The 24604-nt window shown below is 37.6% G+C and overlaps 1 protein-coding gene and 1 long non-coding RNA gene across 7 annotated transcripts in view; both read left to right on the plus strand.

Annotated features, from left to right (window-relative positions):
- ARSJ (arylsulfatase family member J) overlaps positions 1-12528 on the plus strand; it is a gene marked incomplete at its 5' end in the record, with an annotated part of 87972 nt that extends 75444 nt beyond the window's left edge. For 4 of the 6 annotated variants that reach the window (XM_082727753.1, XM_082727755.1, XM_082727754.1 and 1 more), the window contains 2 exons: positions 6978-7058; positions 10125-12528. In XM_082727753.1, the coding sequence (XP_082583879.1) occupies positions 7033-7058; positions 10125-11529 (1431 nt within the window). In that variant the 3' untranslated portion in view covers positions 11530-12528. The remainder of the gene's footprint in view (positions 1-6977; positions 7059-10124) is intronic. The other 2 variants (XM_082727757.1, XM_082727752.1) reach the window with 1 other exon arrangement.
- A 5532-nt stretch (positions 12529-18060) lies between these two features.
- Positions 18061-24242, plus strand: LOC309863232. The gene is made up of 2 exons (XR_014310939.1): positions 18061-20200; positions 22740-24242. It is a non-coding gene; the product is annotated as an uncharacterized lncRNA (long non-coding RNA).
- Positions 24243-24604: the final 362 nt, after the last annotated feature.

Here is a 24604-nt window from a genome sequence, read left to right on the forward strand (position 1 = left end):
TAGAGTATAGATCCTTTACCTCGATCTTATGGGTTTTGGTGCTATTATACATGGAATCGATTCTCTAATTTGTTTCTACAGTTTCATTTTTAGTGTATAAGAAAGCAACTGATTTCTCTGCATTGATTTTTTATCCTGCTACATTACTGAATTGCCGTATGAGTTCTAGTAATTTGGGAGTGGAGACATTTGGATTTTCCACATAGAGTATCATGTCATCTGTGAAGAGAGAATTTAACTTCTTTGCCAATTTGAGTATTTTTTATTTCTTTTGTTGTCTGATTGCTGTTGCTAGGACTTCTAGTACTATGTTGAACAATAGTGGCAAGAGTGGGCATCCTTGTCACGTGATCTCAGTTGGAAGGCTCTCAGCTTTTCACCATTGAGAATGATATTTGCTGTGGGTTTTTCGTAGATGGATTTTATGAAGTTGAGGAATGTTCTCCGTATCCCTATTCTCTGAAGAGTTTTTCTCAGGAAAGGATGCTGTATTTTGTCAAATGATTTTTCTTCATCAATTGAGAGGACCATGTGGCTCTTGTCTCTTCTCTTATTTATGTGTTCTATCACACTGATTTGCAAATGTTGAACTGTGCTTGCACCTCAGGGATGAATCCCATCTGGTTGCGATGGATAATCCTTTTAATGCACTGTTGAATCCTATTAGCTAGGATCTTGTTGAGAATTTTGGCATCTGTATTCATCAGGGATAATGGTCTGAAATTCTCCTTTTTAATGATGTCCTTGCCTAGTTTTGGGATCAGGGTAATGCTGGCCTCATAGAAAGCTTCTGTGTAGCAAAGGAAACAGTCAACAAAACAAAAAGGCAACCCACAGAATGGGAGAGGATATTTGCAAATGACACTACAGACAAAGGGCTGATATCCAAGATCTATAAAGAACTTCTCAAACTCAACACCCAGAAAACAGATAATCAAATAAAAAATGGGCAGAAGACATTAACCTACAAAGGCTATAAGACCTACAAAAGGCTAACAGACAGATGAAAAAGTGTTCATCATCATTAGCTGTCAGGGAAATTCAAATCAAAACCACACTGAGATGCTACCTTCTACCAGTAAGAATGGCAAAATTTGACAAGGCAAGAAACAACAAATGTTGGAGAAGTTGTGGAGAAAGAGGAACCCTTTTACACTGTTAGTGGGAATGCAAATTGATGCAGCCACATCGGAAAACAGTGTGGAAGTTCCTCAAAAAATTAAAAATAGAGCTATTGCATAACCCAGCAATTGCACTACTGGGTATTTACTCCAAAGATACAAATGTAGTGTAAAGAAGAGACATAGGCACCCCACTGTTCATAGAAGCAATGTCCACGTAGACAAACTGCGAAAGAGCTGAGATGCCCTTCAACAGATGAATGGGTAAAGAAGTTGTGGTCCATATACACAATGGAATTTTCAGAAAGGCTGAATGCCCAACTTTTGCATCAACATGGATGGGACTGGAGGAGATTATGCTAAGTGAAATAAGTCAAACAGAGAAGGTCAATTATCATATGGTTGTGCTTATTTGTGGAACATAAGGAATAGTATGGAGGACGTTATGAAGGGGGAGAAATCAGGGCGGGAGATGAACCATGAGAGACTATTATTTCCCGGAAACAAACTGAGGGTTTTAGAAGGGTGGGGGTCAGGGGATGGGTGAATCTGGTGAGAGGTATTAAGAAGGGCACAGATTGCGTGCAGCAATGGGTGTTATATGCAAACAATGAATCATGGAACACTACATCAAAAACTAATGATGTACTCTATTGTGACTAACATAACACAATAAAAAAAAAAAAAGAAATTAAGGCCTATAAATAGAATAACAGTCTTCAAGATAAAAGAGTCCTTTGGAAGGAAGTGATAAAGAACATCTTTCAGAATATGGAAAATTAGTTTTATTTTTCTAATTTATAAATATCTGAGTGACATTTAATTCATACGCTATAGTCTCTTATACCTGGTTCCTTCCCTTCAAATACCAATTTCTCCCGCACTATTGGCTGATTTTGTATTCTACAAAAATACTAGACATTGGAGTCTGCATGGGACCATGAGGATTCATATTTTATCTTTATATGTATCTTGTATTTGTAAGGGTACATTAACTATGTAATTGGATTAAAACAATATTGTATTAGACATTCCTAGAAAAAAGAGAATTCAAAACTACTGCCGCTACCAGAACCTAGTGATATAAATTAATATTTAAAAAGATTACAAAAGTCTTTATACATTCTAATGCCAAGCTGAAAGTCCCACTTAGCTTTTGTCTTTTAATTTAGCAGGGAAGTGAGAATGATTGCCATTGATTTTAACAGTTTTGGCATCAAATCTAGATTTACTATTGTTCATATGGAATTTTCTTCACATGGTACCCAGATGGTAATAAAAAAAAAGTAGACTAAATTTCAAAATTAGTTCATTTTTTTAGTCATGATTACTGCATTCAGGAATATTTTGTGAAAAACCTATTTTTAAAGCTTACATTATATTATTCAAAGAAAGAACTTAAATATATACAGATCCATTGTGGAAACTTCTTTATCAAATACCTGTATGTAATATTATAAACTTGTTTATGTAAAGCTGCTCTGAAGTTGCACAGCATTCTTTAAGGAAACATTGACCCGTCATCCTTGATTCATGAATTTTTAGAGTTAGAAGGCACCTTAGAGGTAACCTAACACTCCTTTCCCAATTCAGATGCATCTTTTTTATTTTTTAAAATTTTAAATTAAAAAAAATTTTTTTAAGATTTTATTTATTTGACAGACAGATATCACAAGTAGGTAGAGAGGCAGGCACGGAGAGAGAAGGAAGCAGGCTCCCCACTGAGCAGAGAGCCTGATGCGGGGCTCCATCCCAGGACCCCAGGATCATGACCTGATCATGACAGAGGCTTTAACCCACCGAGCCACCCAGGGCACCCCTCAGATACATCTTTTACAGACTCCCTGGCAGATGATCATATAGTTTATTTTGTTGTTGTTGTTTTTTTCTTTTCTTTTCTTTTTTTAGTTGTGGGGTTTTTTTAGTTGTTGTTTGTGTTGTCGTCTTGCCATGTACCATTTTGTAATGTTATCCATTAGTCGGAGTTGTATACTCTGGAACAGAAAAGAGATCAGCTGGTCCATCCACTGTTCACCAAAATATGAAAGCCACAAATTCAGAAGTCCTTGATTTTTTTCCTTTTCCTTTCCCACTACACTCCCTTCACTGATTTTGTCCTATCAGTTCTAAATTCAAATTTTACATCTGATTTATCCACTTCCATTTTTACTGCCACTAGGTGGTAGTCCAAGCCACCCCTTTGACCTACACTACTGTAATAGCCTTCTCATTAATCCCTGTGTTTCAGTTGTTATTTCTTCACAGTCAACTTTCTGTACCAGCTCTCTCCATATTGGAATACATACACCGCAGGGCAATGCAGGATCATTCATTAGGATACAAGAACAAATACCAGTATTTATATTTATTTTTATCCCATTCTTTTTCATTTCTGTTTTGTGTATCCTTATAATGTTCATAAATTAGTACAGTAGTCCATGTGTGCCATTTATAAATAAATAAGTGTACATTTATTTGGGGGACCATGTTTAAATATTGAGTACTCTATTCCAGATATATTCTGATTAGCAGAGAGTAGGATTATTACTTCTTAGAATTTGCACACTGCCCTTATATAATGTAAGATCTTATTAGCATTTTAGCTCTTTTCTGTTTTGCTTTTTTTCAAATTCATAGTCTGATATATCCAACTTCCCAGATCCATAAGAAACATGTAAATCATTGCTTTTTACCATGCAGTGCCTTCCATTTATTCCCAATTAGATTTTCTTACACTTTTTAAAAAATTTTTTAAACAATCTCATATTCCAGAGAAAGTCAAGTACCATACATGTACAACACAAATAACATTTTTTCCTGGACCTTTTGAGAGTTCACTGCCAACCTGATGCCCCATCATCTCTAATACTTTTGTTTATATTCCCTACAAACAAAATTTCTTTCTATGCTGGATCCCGAGACTATGAAAACCAGGAAATTAGCATTGTTAATCCCATTTAATCCTTAGACCCTACTTAAATTTTGCCAGTATTCAAAGTATGTCCTTTATCATAACTATTCCAATTCAGAATTACATGTTATACTTATTTGTCGTGTTTCCTTATTCTTCTTTGAACTGGAAAAATTAATCATTCTTTCTTTGATTTACATCACCTTGACACTTCTGAATATTTTAGACCAGTTATTTTGTAGAATATCCTTCAATTCGGGTTTGCCTCTTGTCTTCTCAGGTTATGCACATCGATTCAGGTTCTGCATCTTGGGCTGGCACACCACGTTGTGTTCTTCTCATTGCATCCTATCGACAGGCACATGACAGTTGGTCCCAGTTATTGGGGATGTTAACTTTGATCACTAGATTAATATGGTGCTTATCAGGTGCTTTCACTTTACAGCTACTCTTTTAAAGATTTTATTTATCTACTTGTCAGAGAAAGAGAGTACAAGCAGAGGGAGCAGCAGACAGAGAGAGAAGCCATCTCCCCACTGAACAAGGAGCCCGATGTGGGATTCGATCCCAGGACCTTGGGATCATGACCTGAGCCAAAGGCAGATGCTTAACTGACGAAGCCCTGCACAGTTACTCTCTTATCACATGTTTTGTGGGAGGTATTGTGAGACTATACCATTATCCTATTCCATAGCAAATTTTTATTATTTGCCAATTTATTTATAATAGTATGGACTCAGGGTTTCCCTATTTTATTCAGTGTGTAAAATTTTTTACTATCGCTATTTATTTTGATACTCACATTGTCCCATATTCAGCCAGTGAGATCCCCTTCATTCAGGCTTCTACATCTTTTTGATGTATTCCCTTCACTCTTTGAGCACCTCCTTAATTTTTGATCTATATTTCACTTTCTTTGTTTTGACATTTCAGGCCATTTTTATTACTTTGAGTCTTGATTAGGCCACTTATAATATCAACTCTTCCTCCTATATGATATAGATCAATACACTATTTTGTATTTTGAAGAATTATTGATCATCAAGCTAGTTGCTGCTGCCTAGTTTAAGTCACTATCAAGCCAAAGATTCTTCCCTGGATTTCAATCATCTCCTTCTTCTTCTTTTTTGTTTTTTTTTTTTTTTTAAGATTTATTTATTCATTTATTTGACAGAGAGAGATCATAAGTAGGCAGAGAGGCAGGCAGAGAGAGAGGGGAAAAACAGGCTCCCTGCTGAGCAGAGAGCCTGATGTGGGGCTTGATCCCAAGACTGGAGATCATGACCTGAGCGGAAGGTAGAGGCTTAACCCACTGAGCCACCCATGCACCCTCTCCTTGAAAGAAAATAATTTGCTAACATTCAGTGCTCTTCTCCATGACTAAAAGCACTGACTCCATCCCAACCTGATCCCAAGGTTCAGAGAACTCATACATAAAAGTCACTGCCATTACTGATCTTGACTTAGAGCTCACTTAAGGATATCAAAGCTTTGGGTACCAGGAGGTAGTGGACAAAAACAAACAACAACTTTGTACTTGGCACGCATTTTTTTTAATTTTTAAATAAATTTTTAAAATTTATTTTATTTCTTTTCAGTGTTTGAGAATTCATTGTTTATGTACCTCACCCAGTGCTCCATGTAATATGTGCCCTCCATAATACCCACCTCGGTATACTGCTTAATTGAGCAAATGAATAAATGCAAATAAACTAACCCAAATTTTAAATGGGTCTAACTGTTCAATAATCTGTGAGTATTCATGGAAAAGCCTTTAAAGCCAAAAATCTGGATTCCAGATTTTTTTTTCAAGGCTTACAGCTGTAAAACTTGACAAACCACTAAATTACTCTGAGTTTCAGTGTTTTTTGCTTTTGTTGTTACTAGATGAAAATAATAAATGGAACACTCCTGCCTCATCCACAGACTTGTACAATTTTCATGTAAATGAAAATTATCTGTATGCCTTAATTGGTATTAAAGTATAACATTATCATTCTTTTGGTAAATATACAATGTTACCATATGGGTTTTTTTTCATTATTTTTTAAGAAAATGATCAGATTTTTGAAATGCCCATCATTTTCCTAAACTGTTTACCTAATGCTGATATTTTTTTTAATAGAAAATGGAGCTTAAAATTTTTTTAATTAATAAAGTAACATAGAGAAGAAAAAAAATGAAGCTAATTTAGCTTTTTGAAATACTCACAAATCATCTACTCAAAAATTGTTCTCAAATTTCTCTGGGATCAATATAAATCTCACTATTTGATTTACAAAAATCCTTCCTTTCTTTAATTAGAAAGTTAGAACAGATTTGCTTCTCAAAACTGATTACATTTTTTCCCCTGCTCTTTGATTTTTCAAAAAGTACTCATTTTTTTAAGATTTTAGTTATTTATTTGTCATAGAGAGAGAGAGCACAAGCAGGAGGAGAGGCAGACAGAGGGAGAAGCAGGCTCCCTGCTGAGCAAGGAGCCTGAAGTGGAACTTGATCCCTGGACCCCAGGATTACGACCCAAGCCCAAGGCAGATGTTCAACTAACTGAGCCACCCAGGCATCCAAGAAGTACTGATTTTAACTCTTAAAAAGAATAGAGAGAGAATCAGATTTAACTCCTGTCATTCAGGAATCAATTTCACAGGTTGGTGGGGCAGGCTGGAGGAGTTGTGGGTCATCTCTATATCTCTATTCTATCTATAAAATTAACATAAAAGTGTCCTACTTCTCACTGTTACAGTGAGAACTAAACATAATAATGCATGTGAAAGAATGCCTATAAATAATAAAACTTTGTACAAATATGTAAGGAACATATGACTCAGAACTTGGAGGTAATAATAGCAAAACCTGTCATCTATTGATGTACTCTCCTTATCAGATTCTATGTTCTCTTTCAATGTTACAACAACCCAATATGTATTATTATCCCTATTTTACAGATGAAGAAACTGAGGATCAGAGAGGTTAAGTACTGCCCAAAGTCACACAGCTAATATGCAGTGGAGCAAATTCAATCCCAGGTCTGTCTGACCCCCAAACTCTACCATTAACCCATGACCCAAATTCTACCCTAAACTCCACCAGTTTGGCCCCAAAGTCTTGAATCCATTTAATGAGTCTGTCCTGAAAAGTTCTCTTCTGTTTATGAGCTGCTGCCAAACCTTAATGTTGTTGGTTCTAAATTTTCCAATATGAAGACTGTTCTAGGTTGTGGAAACCATACAGTTAATAGTTCTAATGTCTCTTATTTATCTTTTAACACTGTACTCTCTCCTGAAAGAATCAGATCTCTTCTTTCCTACTCTTTTTTATGTGAGCGTTTTCTGTATTTCATGCTTTTCAAAAGGCTCAATTACTTTTGCCTTTAGTACTAGCTGAGAAAATGCCTAGTTTGATTAAAAACGCATTGGTTAGCCATTCAATGAATTGAATAGATACTCTCACCAAGTACATTTTCCGCATAGAATTATTTAGTTCATAATTCATTAAAATTCTTACCCATACAGATTTTTCCATTTTTAAATTTACTCAGCGCTTATACTGATAGGCGTTACCAATTTGTCATGTACTCATACAAAATCGATGGTTTCACAAGTAAATGTTTTGGATCCTGAACTGGATCATCAAAAATTATCAAGGATAATAACAATATTTTCTGAATTTGGTGTTAAATAATGCTTGTGAAATGCTTATTTCTTTGAGAGTTTTTATATTTTAAATCCCAATTGTGATCATTGTGAAACTTTGACAGATTAATGATCAGCAGAGTAGACAAGTCCATGTGGAATGCTGCTTTGCATTAGTGATCACATTTCCCTATGGGGCCTACCAAACCATCAATGTTACTGCAATTGATATTTCAAAAGAATTCACAGTTACATTATCCCATCATATGAAAATTTAAATAAATTGCACTATTCACCCAAGGTATGTATGACATGATGACCTTTCAGGTTCAATCAGTTTTTAAAATTTTTAATTTTGATCTCAATATTACTCTCTGTAACCTGATTCCAAGAATATTTTTACATCTACCTTAAAACCTTCTGCAATCTTCATTTTCTCAGAATTTTTGTATTTTCTACTTTAAAAGTCCTTTTGAACTTATATAATGACTATAGAATCAATTGCTTTTATTTATTTATTTATTTTTTTAACAATGAAGCAGGTTCCTTAATGAGGTCATTTCTGCAGCATGGTTTTCATGATTGGTTTTGGAAGATTAGTGTAGAGTCTGTTTGTCTAGCCCTTTACTGCAAACCAGGAAAGCTTTTGTACATGTCAAAAAATATGACTAATTTGGTGCCTTCACAGAGGCTGACTTTATCCAAACAGTAGCTTTGTGAGAGACATTGAAGGTTAATATTGGAAGGGGACTGTCATGAAATGGCTCCTGACCTCCAAACCATCCCAGACCTGTAAGAGTTAATTTTCTGAATCTGTGTGTCACTTAGAAAAAGTCAACCTAGTGTGTAAGGTCTCTCTCTCTCTCTCAAGACTTGTCATTTGTTTTCAGCTTAGCAGCTGAGTCATAAAGGAAGGAAATATTTCTGAGGGTTTAAAGAAGTTGGTCTTTCTTATAATTAGCAAGCACCTGCTCTCATAAGTGAAGATGGTGTGGAAAGGGCTAAATAGAGCAAAGTCTGAAACAAAACATCCCAAAAATCATTTAAAATGCAAATCCTAAGTTCCATGATTCTGGAGTTTTCAATCAGAACCCTAGAGAAAATATTCATGAGATCAAATTTAAAATATCTCCATGTAAGCCTATGTAAAGCCAAATTAGTAAAACTCCCCCAATACATGTCTAGGATCTTTTTTCATTGTGTTATGTTAGTCACCATATAGTACATCATTAGTTTTTGAAGTATTATTTCATGATTCATTGTTTATAACACCCAGTGCTCCATGCAATACATGCCCTCCTTAATACCCATCACCAGACTCACCCATCTCCCCATACCCTCCTCTCTAAAACCCTCTATACAGTTTCACTTGTATATGGAGGATATTAGGAGAATCAATTGCTTTTAAGTTGTTGTAAACTAATAGGCACATCTTGACCCAAATGAAATTTCATACACTTATGTGATGATAACCCTTCTCTGAGGAAAAGTCCTTGGCAAAATATTTTTGGGACAAGAGCAATGCTGGAAACTAACATTCACTTAATTTTAACGTATAGAAGGTGTTGCCTTATTTTCTTAGACTATAAGTAAATCTAATTTTTTCTTAAATTGAGACACTGGAAAAAATATGAAAAGACTCTTTTCCTTCTGTTTTGGGGAAAATGTAATCCTTCTTTAGCATTAGCTAATACCCTTACCCTAAAATGTTTTTTCAGAATAATGTACTGTGAACCAGAAAAATTCCCTTTCTCTTTACAGAGATCTAACAGGTTGGGGACTAATTATAAAATATATTTTGACAATCAAACAGCAGACTTTTATATAATTTTTGCTTGTATTTTTAGTGCTTCAGAATTAGCTTGAAATAGATCTCAGGAAATGATTCGGGAGCTAATGTGAGATCCCCAGACTAAAAACTAATAATACTCCTCTAACATTTGTATCCTTTCCCTCATCACATTTGCTTTCTATGTCATATAATTAATTAAGAGTTTAAAGTTTATTCAGATTAATTCCATTAGAAGAACTTTAAAAACACTTGAGATAAGGGTGCCTGGGTGGCTCAATCGGTTAAGCATCCAGCTCTTGATTTTGGCTTAGGTTATGATCTGGGTCATGAGATTGAGCCCTAAGTAGAGCTCCGTGCTCCAAGTTCAAGATTCTCCTTCTGCCCCTCCCCTGTCCCACTCACACTCTCTCTCAAAACAAAACAAAACAAAAGTGCTTTGAGATAAGTGGTGAAATCTTAGTTTCAAAAGTACTGATTTAGAGTCAAATGTATTTCGAATGTTAAATATGAAGCTAATTAGGATAAAACTTCTGAGTCAACCATATAAATGCTGAACTGGTCATATTTTACTTGAGGCAAAGTTTCTCTTCATAGAAACATTGTTTAATTTCAGAATGATTGTAATATCTCTTTTATCCTGCACTGACAAAATTTTTACTCTTGTCAAGGTATCAGATACACACCGGACTTCAACATTCTATCATAAGACCTACCCAACCCAACTGTTTACCTCTGGACAATGCGACCCTACCTCAGAAGCTGAAGGAGGTTGGCTATTCAACACATATGGTTGGAAAATGGCACTTGGGTTTTTATAGAAAAGAATGTATGCCCACCAAGAGAGGATTTGATACCTTTTTTGGTTCCCTCTTGGGAAGTGGTGATTACTACACACACTACAAATGTGACAGTCCTGGAATGTGTGGCTATGACTTGTATGAAAATGACAATGCTGCCTGGGACTATGACAATGGCATCTACTCCACACAGATGTACACTCAAAGAGTTCAGCAAATCCTGGCTTCCCATGACCCTAGAAAGCCTATATTTTTATATATTGCCTACCAAGCTGTTCACTCACCACTGCAAGCCCCTGGAAGGTATTTTGAACACTATAGATCCATTATCAACATAAATAGGCGGAGGTATGCTGCCATGCTTTCCTGCTTAGATGAAGCAATCAACAATGTGACCCTGGCTCTGAAGACATACGGTTTCTATAACAACAGCATTCTCGTATACTCTTCAGATAATGGCGGTCAGCCCACAGCAGGAGGAAGTAACTGGCCTCTCAGAGGTAGCAAAGGAACATACTGGGAAGGGGGCATTCGGGCTGTTGGCTTTGTGCATAGTCCACTTCTGAAAAACAAGGGCACAGTGTGTAAGGAGCTTGTGCACATCACTGACTGGTATCCCACTCTGATTTCACTGGCTGAAGGACAAATTGATGAGGACATTCAACTGGATGGCTATGATGTCTGGGAAACCATAAGTGAAGGCCTTCGTTCGCCCCGGGTCGATATTTTGCATAACATTGACCCCATTTATACCAAAGCGAAAAATGGATCCTGGGCAGCAGGCTACGGGATCTGGAACACCGCCATCCAGTCGGCCATCAGGGTGCAGCACTGGAAACTGCTTACAGGAAACCCTGGCTACAGTGACTGGGTTCCCCCCCAGTCTTTCAGCAACCTGGGGCCCAACCGGTGGCATAACGAACGAATTACCTTGTCGACTGGCAAAAGCGTATGGCTCTTCAACATCACAGCTGACCCATATGAGAGAGTGGACCTGTCTCACAGGTATCCCGGAATTGTGAAGCAGCTCCTACGGAGGCTGTCACAATTCAACAAAACCGCAGTGCCTGTCAGGTACCCCCCCAAAGACCCAAGAAGTAACCCTCGGCTCAATGGAGGAGTCTGGGGACCGTGGTATAAAGAGGAATACAAGAAAAAGAAGCCAAGCAAAAAGAAGGCTGAGAAAAAGCAGAAGAAAAGCAAGACAAAGAAGAAACAGCAGAAAGCAGGTTCATTTCCAAATTGCCATTCAGGTGTTTGCCATTATCGTGGATAAGTACACATTTTTTTCCAAAATTGGTTAAATTTAAGTCAGTCTTAGTCTTTTAGCTGTTTTCTAGGTAAACTAGCAAATCTGGCTCAATAATATCACTGCCATTAGCACCAGACTTATTTTCATGTCATGGTCACAAGGAAAACAGGTCTATTTGGTGCCAAAGGTGCTACCATTGCATGCCACACTTGGAGGTGGATAGAAACGTTTATTCCTTTTGCTCCTTTATAAAGTGCTCATTAAGGATTTCAGCTGTTGTGCTTCAGTCAAGGGACCAAACCCTTGCTTTCAACTGCAATCAGTGAGTATGTTAATTTGATGGAAGTTACAGGGTAGCGTGATGAAACTACTTTTGAGTAGTTTTGAGGTTGCCTTGCCTCAAAAGGCCTTGAAAAATATTTTTTCTTAGTGAATTATTGTATCTCTATCTTATGATACTTGGTTTTTCTAAATTAATTCCATTTCATGTATCATTTCCTTTCCTGTGAAAATAAGCTGTTTCCTCCCGTGTAAACAGCTTGCACCTCATTTTATCACGCATGAGGGAATGGCAAATAAGAATGTTTGAGCACACTGCCAAAACGTGAATGTAACTATTTTCTAAACACTTTAACAGAATGACATTTCAACATAAAGTACATAATTTATTTTACAGAAAAAAATATTGTTTTCTTATTAAAGTTATACAAATGACTTTTATTTTTATTTTCTATATACTGTCAGAAGTTTATTTCATGCCTTTAAGATTACCAAGCACTGTAATACTATAAATTACTGTAATACTGTGTGAATTCATAGAATAGAAAAAAAAATTAGTCAGAAAAAATGATAATCATCATTGTTCAACCATTATTTTGAATGTAAAAAGATGAATATATTCCTTACAAATTACTTGGAAATTCAGTGTTGTATGGGGTTGAGAGACACCTTTATTGTTCTTATCATAAATATTTTATTTATGTGTCTTTATTATTAAATGATTTATTTCACAGCACTAACAAATTTAGTGTGGTTTTCCTGATCCAATTTCTAGACAAAATTATATTATTCATCTTAGCAAGAAAAATCTTTACAAAAACACAATTGAAGCTATGATTTTCTAACAACCATAGTAAATAATACAGATTTTGCAAATAAGAGGTGTTTCCACTTGGCTATTTCAGAGACAAAAATATTATTTTTGTTAATCTATAACATTTATAATGATCCCCCTCTTACATAAAGTAGATATGATGGGATGTGATTTTAAGCTCTCTATTAATGACCACAACTTTTGTAAAAAATATTTTATTTATTTGTCAGAAAGGGCGAGAGAGAGCACACAAGCATGGGGAGCTGCAGACAGAGGGAGAAGCAGACTTCGCATTGAGCCAGGAGCCCAGTCTGGAACTCAATCCCAGAACCCTGAGATCATGACCTGAGCCAAAGGCAGATGCTTAACCGACTGAGCCACCCAAGCATCCCCTTCCATATCTTTTTTCAATCGGAATAAATTAGCTCACAGTCTTCTATCTGGAAATGGCTTCACAGATGTTATTAGCTATTTGTAAGAATACCTGCCACCTGCACATGATGCTAGGTAGACTGATTTAAGAGAAGTCTGTCTCCGTTGGTTAAGCAGCTGCCTTTGGCTCAGGTCATGATCCTGGGCTCCCTGCTCAGCAGGGACTCAGCATGCTTCTGCCCCTCCCCCCACTCAGGTGCTGGGCGCTCTCTCTCTCTCTCTCTCACAAATAAATAAATAAAATCTTTTTTTAAAAAGTCTGCCTTGCCCTTAAGAAACTAAAGTCTAATATAATAATCCTGTAAAAATATTGAACAAAAATATTTTCAAAATACTGTCAGCAAATCTCTAGGTATTTCAAGATGTCCAGGAAGGAAAATACTATACAGTTGACTTTCACGTCCTAATTATTAAAACTGTGTTAATACTGGGCATTTAGTCTCGGGTGTCATTTTCCTGAACTGTGATTCTCAGGCTTCATTTCCAGAGCTGTCTGTGGCTCTTTCAAGTGTAAACTGCAATTCTTTAAAACCTCTCATCCTTTTACTAGGAGACTGAAAGAAAGTCCTGGACTGAAAAATGAGTTTTCCACTAGTTTTGTCAGAAAGCAGTTTGTGGATATAGCTATGTGTCTTGGGTGAGAAAGGATATAAAATAGTTAATTCAAATAAAAAAGCAACAAAGCAACAAATAGCAAGGCAGCAACCACTTTTGGTGCCTTTCCAGTGAAAACAACCACCCCAGGTCTGTCAAGTCTACCAAAGGAGTTGTTTCATCTATAGTTACATAATCTAACCTCACTTTTCAAAAAATTGAGTGACTGTTAGTTTGCTTGACTGGGCCGTTTTTGAAAATCTTAAGGATAGAGAAAACACTGTGCCACTGACAGTTGAATAAGTAAGTATACAGTAAATACACTTTAGCATTTGCTAAAGGTCCATGAATTTGGCAACAGGATTAGCTTCTTAAGCATTTTATTCATAGGATTCATGAGCACCCAAATCGTGAATTTGTCAGTAGCCATCAGAATATGCTGGTAGAGGGCACCTGGGTGGCTCAGTCGGTTAAGCCTCTGCCTTTGGCTCAGGTCATGAATCTCAGGGTCCTGGGATTGAGTCCCACATCAGGCTCTCTGCTCAGCAGAGAGCCTGCTTCCCTCTCTCTGCCTGCCTCTCTGTCTACTTGTGATCTCTCTCTGTCAAATAAATAAATAAAATCTTAAAAAAAAAAAAAAGAATATGCTGGTAGAAATAAGCTGGCTTGCCAAAAGCAGCACACAAAATTGTATGTCATAAGCGAATAAATCCATTGTTCCCCCTTAGGGAAAATTACTTCTCAAAATGTATACATTCATTCAACAAATATTTATTAAATCCTACTATCTGTCAGATAAAATTCTAGGTGCTTGGGACGGATCAATGAACAAATGGATTAAAAATGTTTACCTTTGTGCTTTTGCCAAGTTAGGCAGACAATAAATAATGAACATAAATAATAAGCAAATTATATACATAGTCCCCCACCTTAGGCACAGTTTTGCTCTCTGTGGTTTCAGTTACTCTAAGTCCACTGTAGCCCCGAAGTAGATGATCCTCCTTATTCTGTATCTAAGGTCAATAGTAGCCGTCCCTATGCCTGTCATTCACCTTGCTTCATTTCAACACTTTGGGATTTTTTTTCATCTCACATCATCACAAGAAGGCTGAGTTCAGTACAATAAGATATTTGAGAGAGAGAGAGAGCGAGAGACCACATTCGAGCAACTTTTATTACAGCACGTTGTTATAATTATTATTTTGTATTAGTTATTGCTGCTAATCTCTTAATGTACTTAATTTATAGATTAAGCCGTATCATAGGTATGTATGTATAAGAAAAAACATAGTATATATATAATATATATATAGTTAACCCTGCAAGTTAGGTATTACTCGCAGTTTCAGGCATCTCATGGAGGTCTTGGGACCACCGTATATAGGTACTATATAAAGTAATACGAAAAGGAAAAAGTAGATCAGGAAAAGGGGAGGATTCATTCACCGCCAACTTTATCCACCTGTTCGTTCAACGTTTGTAAAGTGCCATATGCAATGATATCTGCTAGGGTCTGGTGACAAGTATCATCAGACAAAGTTCCTGCCTTCAGGTCTTGTACATTCTCCTGGGAGACATACACGAACTGAATAATTGAACCGCCTCATCTCCCCCACACTTCTTCCCTAATTGATTTCTCTCTGCAGCACTTCTTACCCTTTAATATATTTCATGTTTTACTTACATATTTTTTTTTATCCTCTGACTCTTTCCTCTAGAGTACAAGCTTCTTTTTTTTTTATAGATTTTATTTATTTATTTGACAGACAGAGATCACAAGTAGACAGAGAGGAAGGCAGAGAGAGAGAAGGGGAAGCAGGCTCCCCGCTGAGCAGAGAGCCTGTTGTGAGGCTCCATCCCAGGGCCCCAGGATCATGACCTGAGCTGAAGGCAGACGTTTTTAACCCACTGAGCCACCAAAGCGCCCCTAGGGTATAAGCTTCTTAAAAGTGGTTTATGTCTGCTCTGTTTACATCTGTATCACCAGTATATAAAGCAATACCTGCCTCAAAGTCAGCATTCAATATATAATTTTGAATGAATAATCACATATATCCATATGTTCAGCTATATTTGCTTCAGTTTCCATTTTCCATTTTTTTTTTTTGCTTTTCTCTTCTTATATAGGGATTTTACTTTTGAAAATAGAACTCATCATCCCTAATACTTTCCCTCATAATAATAGCAATAATGTGAAATACAGACATTTCTAGCACTATAAAAAAAGTAACTATGATAATGTGTGTTGTAAAAAGAGTGTTATAGCAAAAGCCAAGCAAAATTCACACAAAATTGAGAGCCAATTTTATCTATATAATCTTTATTACCTAACAGGGCAGAATACTATTATTCTAACACTACACTGAATATCACAGAATTCATTAACTGAAATGAGGGTTTCCAGAAAGGAGAGGTGGGGGCTTTTATTGGGAATAATTTTTTGTAGCAAGTGATAGAAGGAAAAAAACATAAATAGCAAATAAACCTCTATGTCTTCATAGAATTATGAAGCCACATGGACTATTACTCCTATCTTTGGGTGTTCTGTTACAAACCTCTCCAATCTGGCAGAGCAGAATTCTTCTTGGAAGATAGGTTTTTCCCTAAGCTGGCTGTAGTATCTCTATGAAGTCTGTTGACTTATTGGCTAGCTATGGCATTATTAAACCCAGGACACTAAAATGTCCTTGTGAGTTAGGCAGTCACATTACTTAACCTTCCATTTCATATCAATGACTTGACAGAAATTTCCTTTCTCTCAAATTTTTCTACAATCTTATATTCTTGGTTGATTAGCTTATGCAATTTTGTGTAAAATTAATCCCTACAACCACAAAGGAGCAAGAACACAACAGAGGCTCATGAGAAATGCCTCATAGTCACTCTTTGCAGAAATTCTTTAGCTGAAAATTTTAAGTGAGGAGCATCTTATGAATCAAGTAAAATTTGTCTTTCAGAATAAAAATCCAAAAACAATTTTCAAGAGGACATATTAATCTCTCTGGAAACCATACTTTAAAGAATTAATGTTCCTTCAGCCTTGAGAGTTGTGAATGCCTGGTGGATACTTTCAACTGAACTTCTAAATCATAAACAACTATGAGAAAAAAAAATTTATAACTAAGGTTAACAAAAACAAAACCTTGATTTTTTATGTAGCATCTGAAACTGTATTTTCTCATGTCACCATCACAGACCTTCCAGAGGCTCTTTTTCAGCAAAAAAAAAAAAAAAAAAAAAAAGATAGCATAATTCATCAGTCATGAAGATAGATGCATTCTAATGGCCCACTAACATTTCTCTATTTGTAGCTTTTTGTGATTGGCGTATCAATGCCCTCTAGCACCTGGGACATAGGGAATTACAAGCATATAGCATCCACATTATCTCTACTTTGCAGTCACACTTAATTTAGCAACAAAATATAAGGGTTCAGAGTCTATCACCCCAAAATATGCTGCCTTGGCATATTGGTTACTTTGAGTGAGTTAAAGGTAAGTTAAAAATGTCAGATGCAAAAAGGGACCTCTGACCTTTCTTTTTTTCTGGAAGGAGGAGATAAAACTCCCATGAAAAGTGCCCTCCCTATACAAGAGGAAAGAAGACACGCTTGTCACCAGAGAAGGGTACTGAGAGAAATCTGTACAAACTTGTTCAACTGATCTACATCTCTCTAGTCACTTTTCTACACTTAACTACCCTACCCCAAACCCCTTTGTTTTGTCATGTTGTCACAATTTGCTACCTTTGTCTAACCTAGTACATAGAGTTCACCTCTAGCTACTTCTTTGTGTCTTCATTTTCTAGTGAAGGTGCCCATGTACATGTAAAAATAAAATATACAGTCTTTTTATTAAACTTGTCTTTCTTGTCTTTAGGTTTTGCTCAAAGACCTAAGAGTTAACTTAGCCTTTCAAAGATTACAGTGACAGTTGCTAAGATAAGCTATTATTTCCCAGCTGGGAGAAGTGGCTGCAGTGACAGTCAGACTAGGTAAGCGGGTAAGTGGAGAGGTTTTTCCCCTGTTTTTTTTCTTTGGCTCCATGCCTGTGTACTTCCTAGCTTCTGGGCTATGGTTGAGCTGTTTCTTTCTGTCCTCTATGGCTCCACATTTTACATTTTTAGTACCTTCATTATCCATCCCTGAGTCTCACACCACTTCCTGCCACAGAACTAGGCACAAAGACACCTGTGTCCAACAGATTATGGAATCTAACAGATTCCTCCCCTTTTATTTTTTTTTTTAAGATTTTATTTATTTATTTGACAGAGAGAGATCACAAGTAGGCAGAGAGGCAGGCAGAGAGAGAGAGAGGAGAAAGCAGGCTCCCTGCCGAGCAGAGAGCCCGATGCGGGACTCGATCCCAGGACCCTGAGATCATGACCTGAGCCGAAGGCAGCAGCTTAACCCACTGAGCCACCCAGGCGCCCAGATTCCTCCCCTTTTAAATGAGTGTGTAGAGCTGCCCTCATCCCCACTGGTGACAGGAAGTCCTAAGCCCCACACTTAACCTTTAGCAGCAGAGATTATGGTAGAAGGGGAGTTGGGGGGAGGAAGAAGGTTTCCACAGGAATAAGGTGAGATACATCTCCCTTCAGGTTTGAACAGCTTAGCAGCTGCTGTTAGGGTACGGAGTCGACCACCCCTCAATAGACAGAGAACACTCTCAATAATGCAAGTCACACCGCAAGGTTTTTTTCCAGCTAGTTGGGGTCCAAGTATCCACCCGGCACAGCGGGTTTCAACAAGGACCCTGAGCACTCAAAGCCAAGGGTTTATATAGCATTTTCAAGGTACTTTCCCATAGCTACATACATATCTTGTGCCCCACTTTGACAGTTTAACTTGGTTTAACCTTTTGCCACCCCAGCATCGCCCTGGCGCCATCCTGGCGGTTAAGTGAGATTTAGGTTTAGAAGAAATTTAACTTTATTTACATTTCCTTCTGCCTCAGCCTCCCTTCGTTTTATGGTGGGGAGGGCGACCTTAGACCTTGAGGAACTGAGCCATTTGTCTCTGGAAATCAGGCCATTGAAGAGATAGCCCTTTTTGTTGTAAATCACCAGGACATTTGCAAACCAAGGGAGATTCCTGTCTTGCAGGATTGTGATCTCTGCAAGTTAACTATTTGTTTTTCTTTAACATTTGGTCCCCGTGGCGTGGCGCCATCGCCTAACCGCCTTGGTGGTACATGATTAAGTTGTTTTTTAGGTTTTAGCTACTTTCTCTTATCTCAAGTTACATGCGCCCCGTGGGCTGGTTAGGGACGCTCAGTAAAATGGCTTCCCAGCCTTCAGGATGGCCGTTCTTATGCTAACCCACTCTTACAGTGCAAGGTGCCTGCTTTTGCCTTGCCAAGATGGCTGTACTTATGTCAGGGCTAGACTCGAGGTGGGTACAGCCTTGTTTTTCTTGGCCTCCACACCTGGAGCTGGTTTTCTGGGACTTGGTTTTAAGTCCCCTGAGGAAAGGGGAGCAGGGACAGTTCAAGGGTTAAACAACAAAGTTATTGCTTAACTTCAGTGGAAGCCTTTGGCTAAAATAGAAATATAAAATAGGTCCTTCCACTGCAATGCCCAAAGCCTTACTTCACTTTTGGTAACTAATTAGCGCTTTCATCTCCTGTCTGCAGTAGACAGCAATAAACAACGTATTTTCTACTGCTTTGGGTCTACCCAAAGCCCATCTTTAGGAATTCCTGTGCTTTCTCATCTAGCCTGGAGGAGAAAGCAATGGAGACTTCTAACCTGGTCTACCTACCCACAGCCCAATTTGGAGAATTCCTGAGCCTTTTCTTCCCTTGCCTGGAAGAGAAAACAAAAACCAAAAGCACTATTTGGGTGCTTGTTCTAGTCCTACCTCCTGGTCCTCAGCCATCCTTTCAACATGACAGCTTCTAGTTTCTGTTAACATCTTTCAAATCCTATTAGTCAGCCTGTGTCTCTTCCAGCAAACCAGGTTTCAAAAAGGTTCCCATCCTTCTCAGCAAAGCCGATACCTTTTTACTATTTATATTTCTTCATAGTTATCCTGCAAGAAACCCTGACCTTGCTGTGTTAGAGATCAGAGTCATTATTATTATTTACCCATGATGACATCATCAGTTTCCCAGAGGTGACCTCATAACAGCCCATGGTTAGGACTCCATGTCCAGGAATTGTATCACAAGAAAGGAACCCAGAGATTAGGAATTGTGGTTTTATATAGGAGCAGGATACCTTCCCCCAACCCTCCTGAGAAAAAAAGAGAAATTTCTGCTCTGCAGGCTTTCACAATCCTTTGGAATGTAAATGAATTCTCTCAAGAAGAGAGGAGGAAGTCTTCGCCACAGAATGCAAAGCATTTGGCTGTGGAGGAGGTAAGTTTCATGACCCTTTGAATGAGAGCAGATGGTTCAAGGTCTACCTAACCATTTACCTGCACCATTTAACTTCCAAGGCTTGTCCTTTCACCCAGGTGCCAGTAATGTTTTCTCTGAAAGTCCTAACTCTGCAGAACCATGAAAATATCCACTTCTTGACACAGATCAGTGGGTGCCTGTGGCTGAATGTTGGAGCAGGATTGACAGTAAACAGGTAGGAGAAAACCTTCTGGGATGAGGGAAGAATTTTAAGACTGAACCATGGGGTCTCGGGATCAAAACGGTGAACGGCCTGCTGTTGCAGCATTAAGCGGGGAGCTGGAGGGTATTCGGAAATGGTATCACAGCGCTGCAGTTCAAGAAACTAGTGTTAGTGTGAGGTGATACAGTATGTGAGAGTGATGACGTGAAGGAGGCCATGAGGCTTCCTGAGAACCAGGAGGAAACAGATTTCGCCTAATGAGCAGCGGACGCAATACGAGGAGGGTAAATTCTACCTTGAACCCCATCCGAAAGAAGTTCTTTGGGAAACAGAACAGAGAGAAGAATGGGCAAGGAGAAATCATGGAGTGAGTGGAAATCCATGGTTGCAGCTGCCCTCAGATATTTGTAAGAAGTTGGGTAAATCTGAAGTGTACAACTGAGAACTATTTGGGCTGCAAACGTACCACTTTAAATAAATGTCTATCGTAATTTAAAAAATTAAATTTAAAATAATGTTAATAAAAAGCTGAATTGTGGAAATGATTTCACAACTGCACACTGTACTAAAACTTGCTGAACTGTACACTTGAGGTAGGAAATTGAAGGGACCCCATGAAGGACTGCTTTTTTGCTGCCCCTGTTCTTACAAGGGCCTACACCTCTACCTTACACATGCCTTAATGTATGTCCTCCTCGTGAAGGTCAAGGAGTTACTGATTTCTTTGCAGTCTTCCACCATGATAGATAACATCTAAGGAGTAACTGGATGAGGTCACCACTGACTCCAGACACCTTGATGCTAAGACTCTTGGCTTCAGGGCTAAGTGAGTTACGGAGGGCACCTGAGCACTTGTTCTTGTTTTGACCAGTTCCTGGATGCTTGGGAGGACACGTACACCAGATGGCCATCCTCAATAAAACCCCCAGACACTAAGCAAAGATGACAGTCTCTCTCTTTCCAAGTCTCCTGGGCGATCGGTCTGAATCTGCACTCTATATTTTCAATAAACTCTCCTCTTATGTTCTCTTGGCTTCCGTTCGATTTCTATACTACAAGAAGCCAAGGACCCTCTTGGCTGGTCCTGTGGGATGCCCTCTGCGTCCTTGGACCGGACCTGCCTACATCACACTTACAATGGGCAAATTGTGTAGTATGTAAATTATTCCTCAATAAAGCTTTTAAATATAAGCCATAGATTGGGAAGATTATTTATAACAACTATAACTTAACAAAAGATCAGTTTCCAGGTTATATAAGGAACTCCTACAAATCAATAAGAAAAAAGAAATAAAGTTCCCTCACAAAAGATGACACACCCAAATGGCCAATAAATATTTGAAAATGTGCTCAAAATCTTTAGACATTAGGGAAATGCAAATTATAGTCATAATACTATACCATTACACCCCCACCAGAAAGGCTAAAATGAAAAAGACAAAACCAAGTGTTGACAATTATCTCGAACAACTTGGTGAGATTGTTCATAGGTGTGTAAATTGGTGTAACTGTGTTAGAAACTTTGGTCTATCAGTGAAAGTTAAACATATATATATCCCTATGACCCAGAAATATCACTCCTGGGTATATACCCAAGAGAATGTGAGTGTGTGTGTGTGTGTTTCACCAGAAGTCATACAAAAGGATATAGCATGATTCATACTAGGTCAACACTGAAAAACACCCAAATGGGTCCATCAACAGTAGAATGAATAAATAAATTATGGTATACTCACAAAAAGAAAACACTTCTGTTCTACTCTCACCAACACTTCTGACACCACATATGTGGGATTTTCCACACCAAGAAGTATCCCAATTCTTGGTGGACGCCAACTAGGTATCCTCCAATTTAACTCAGTTCTGACACAAACTGCCTGGAGTTAGCACAGACCCCACAGGTTAAGTGCTCAGTCCAACAAGTCTGCCCTTTCCCTGCTTCTGACTCCATTCAGAAGTCTATGCCTCCCATACTTCTGACTGGTGGCAAACAATAAATCAGGAATTCCCAAGACTCCCTCTTAAGGTTTGATCATTTACTAGACTAGCTCACAGAACTCAGAAAAAGGGTTTACTTACTAGAGTATTGGTTTACTATAGAAGGAAACAATTCAGGAACAGCCTGACAGAAAAGATACATAGGACAAAGTGCGGGGAAGAGCACAAAGCTTGCAAGCTCTCCCCGGGTGTGCCGTATCTCCAAACACCTTCATGTGTTCAGCATCTCAGAAGCTCTCTGAATCCCTTAGGTTAGGTTTCTTTCTTTTTTTTTTTTTTTTTTTTTTTTTAAATATAGGCTTTATTACATAAACATGGTGGATTAAATCATTGGCCATTAGTGATTAACTAACTTCGAGTCCCTCACTTCTCCCCAGAGGTCAGGAGATGGGGCTGAAAGTTCCACTAATAATGTTGGTGCCCTGGCAAAAAGCCCTAATCCCTAGGGACTTTCCAAACGTTACCTCATTAACATATTAACTTAAATTTAGGTGTGGTTGAAAGGAACCTATTATGAACAAAAAATGATGCTCTTTTCACCTTATGGTTCTAGGACTATTTCAGAAGCCAGGAACAAGAATCGATATTATAACAATGTTCCTACGGCTCTTATCACTTTGGAAAACATAATGGTTTGAGGAACTTCGTTCAGAAGCTTGGAGGAAGACGAAAACACCCTTCTCATTATATCACAGTATCACATCCATACTGTGGAACGTTATTTCATAGAGGGAGAAGAGTGTGCGGGAATCGGCACAAGTGGAGCTTTGGGGTTCTATTAATTATCTCGGTGCTGCTTATGGGAGTACATTCATTTTTTACAAATTTACTAAGCTACTCATTTTTGGTTTGTGTACTTTATTTTTGTTATGCTTCACACCAACCGCACCACTACCAGAGTTCATTGTATATGTAGAGTCTATAATATATGTCTACTCTGAGTGTGTGTGTGTATCATATATATATATAATATGTGTATAAAATAGGCATGTCTACTGTGTACCTACCCTATGACACAGCAGTATCAACTCCCAGATATTTGCCCAAACCTGGTGATAAAACTAATAGGTAACCAGAAGAATATTTTACACACTATGGTATACAATTAACATGGAACACAGAACAAAAAAGGCCTAAAAGAGTCACCTAGTATTTTAATTATGTTTTTACCATGTTAACCAGCATGCAGAAATCAGTGGGAACTAAATAAATATCACCCCCATTACATTATAGATGACTGCCACCAGGTATCATGCTAACAGGTTTCTTTCAACTGATTGAAGCTGTAACTTCAAATCCAAATCCTTTAAAATTAAATCATAAAACTAGGGCAATGTGAATAATCATATTAAATGGTAAGTGCAATTTTATCTGTATATGCATTTCATTCACAACTGATTCATCTTTAATAATCACAGTTCAAACTCAATTCTAATCAAAAGTACTAACAAATGTAAATTTGAAATAAAGAACCATACCTATATGCATTTATAGCTTTCTGGTTATATGATACTCTACTGAGAAAATATGAATGCCCTGCTTCCTTGGGGCACCTGGGTGGCTCAGTCAGATAAGTGTCTACCTTGGCCTCAGGTCAATGATCTCAGGGTTCCAGGATCAAGCCCCACATTGGGTTCCCTACTCAGCAGGGAGTCTGCTTCTTCCTCTCTCTCTGCCCCTACCCCCACTCATGCTCCCTTTCTCTCTCTACCAAATAAATAAAATAAAATAAAAATTCCCTCCCTCTTCCTCTGCCCCTCACCTGCCTTTCTCTCTCTCTTTCTAAAAAAAAAAAGAACTTTATTTACTATTATCAGATTCTCAAATATCGTTGTGAATATATTTGTATGTTTAATTATAATCATATGTTTGCTTGAATTAAGGTTCTCAGAAGTAATTACAGCTGTTATTGGCTATTAAATAAGAAAATGTATTTGTAGCTCAAAACTTTGTCTTATTATATTTCCTGGTGGAAAAAGGCATGTATGCTGACAGGATGTTAATTAATTTTAATGGATTCACATTATTACCCAGCACAATAAAACAATAAACAAGGCTCTACTTTGTGGATTGTGAATTATTAGTATTTGTATTATTTTCTGTTTGCATGTCAATATTTTTATACATTTGATCTTTTCTAAATAAAATTGATGTAAGATTTAATTTTAAATACTTGTGAACAAAGAATGTCTCACCATATTCTATTAAACTGCATTAATCCATTCAAGCAAGAAAGTTTAAATTAGATTCTACTAACATTCAGCATTTATGCACTTGTCAAATTACCTAACTCATGCTTATTGTAGGGTAATTTTAGTAAAATGTATTTTGAATTATTCTAAATTGTGTTAAATAAGTTGACTGATACATTTACAAAACAATAGTGTTTTATGAGGTACATAATTCAATCTCTAAATT

The sequence above is a fragment of the Mustela nivalis genome (assembly GCF_964662115.1).
Source record: "Mustela nivalis genome assembly, chromosome: 4".
Taxonomy (NCBI): Eukaryota; Metazoa; Chordata; class Mammalia; order Carnivora; family Mustelidae; genus Mustela; species Mustela nivalis.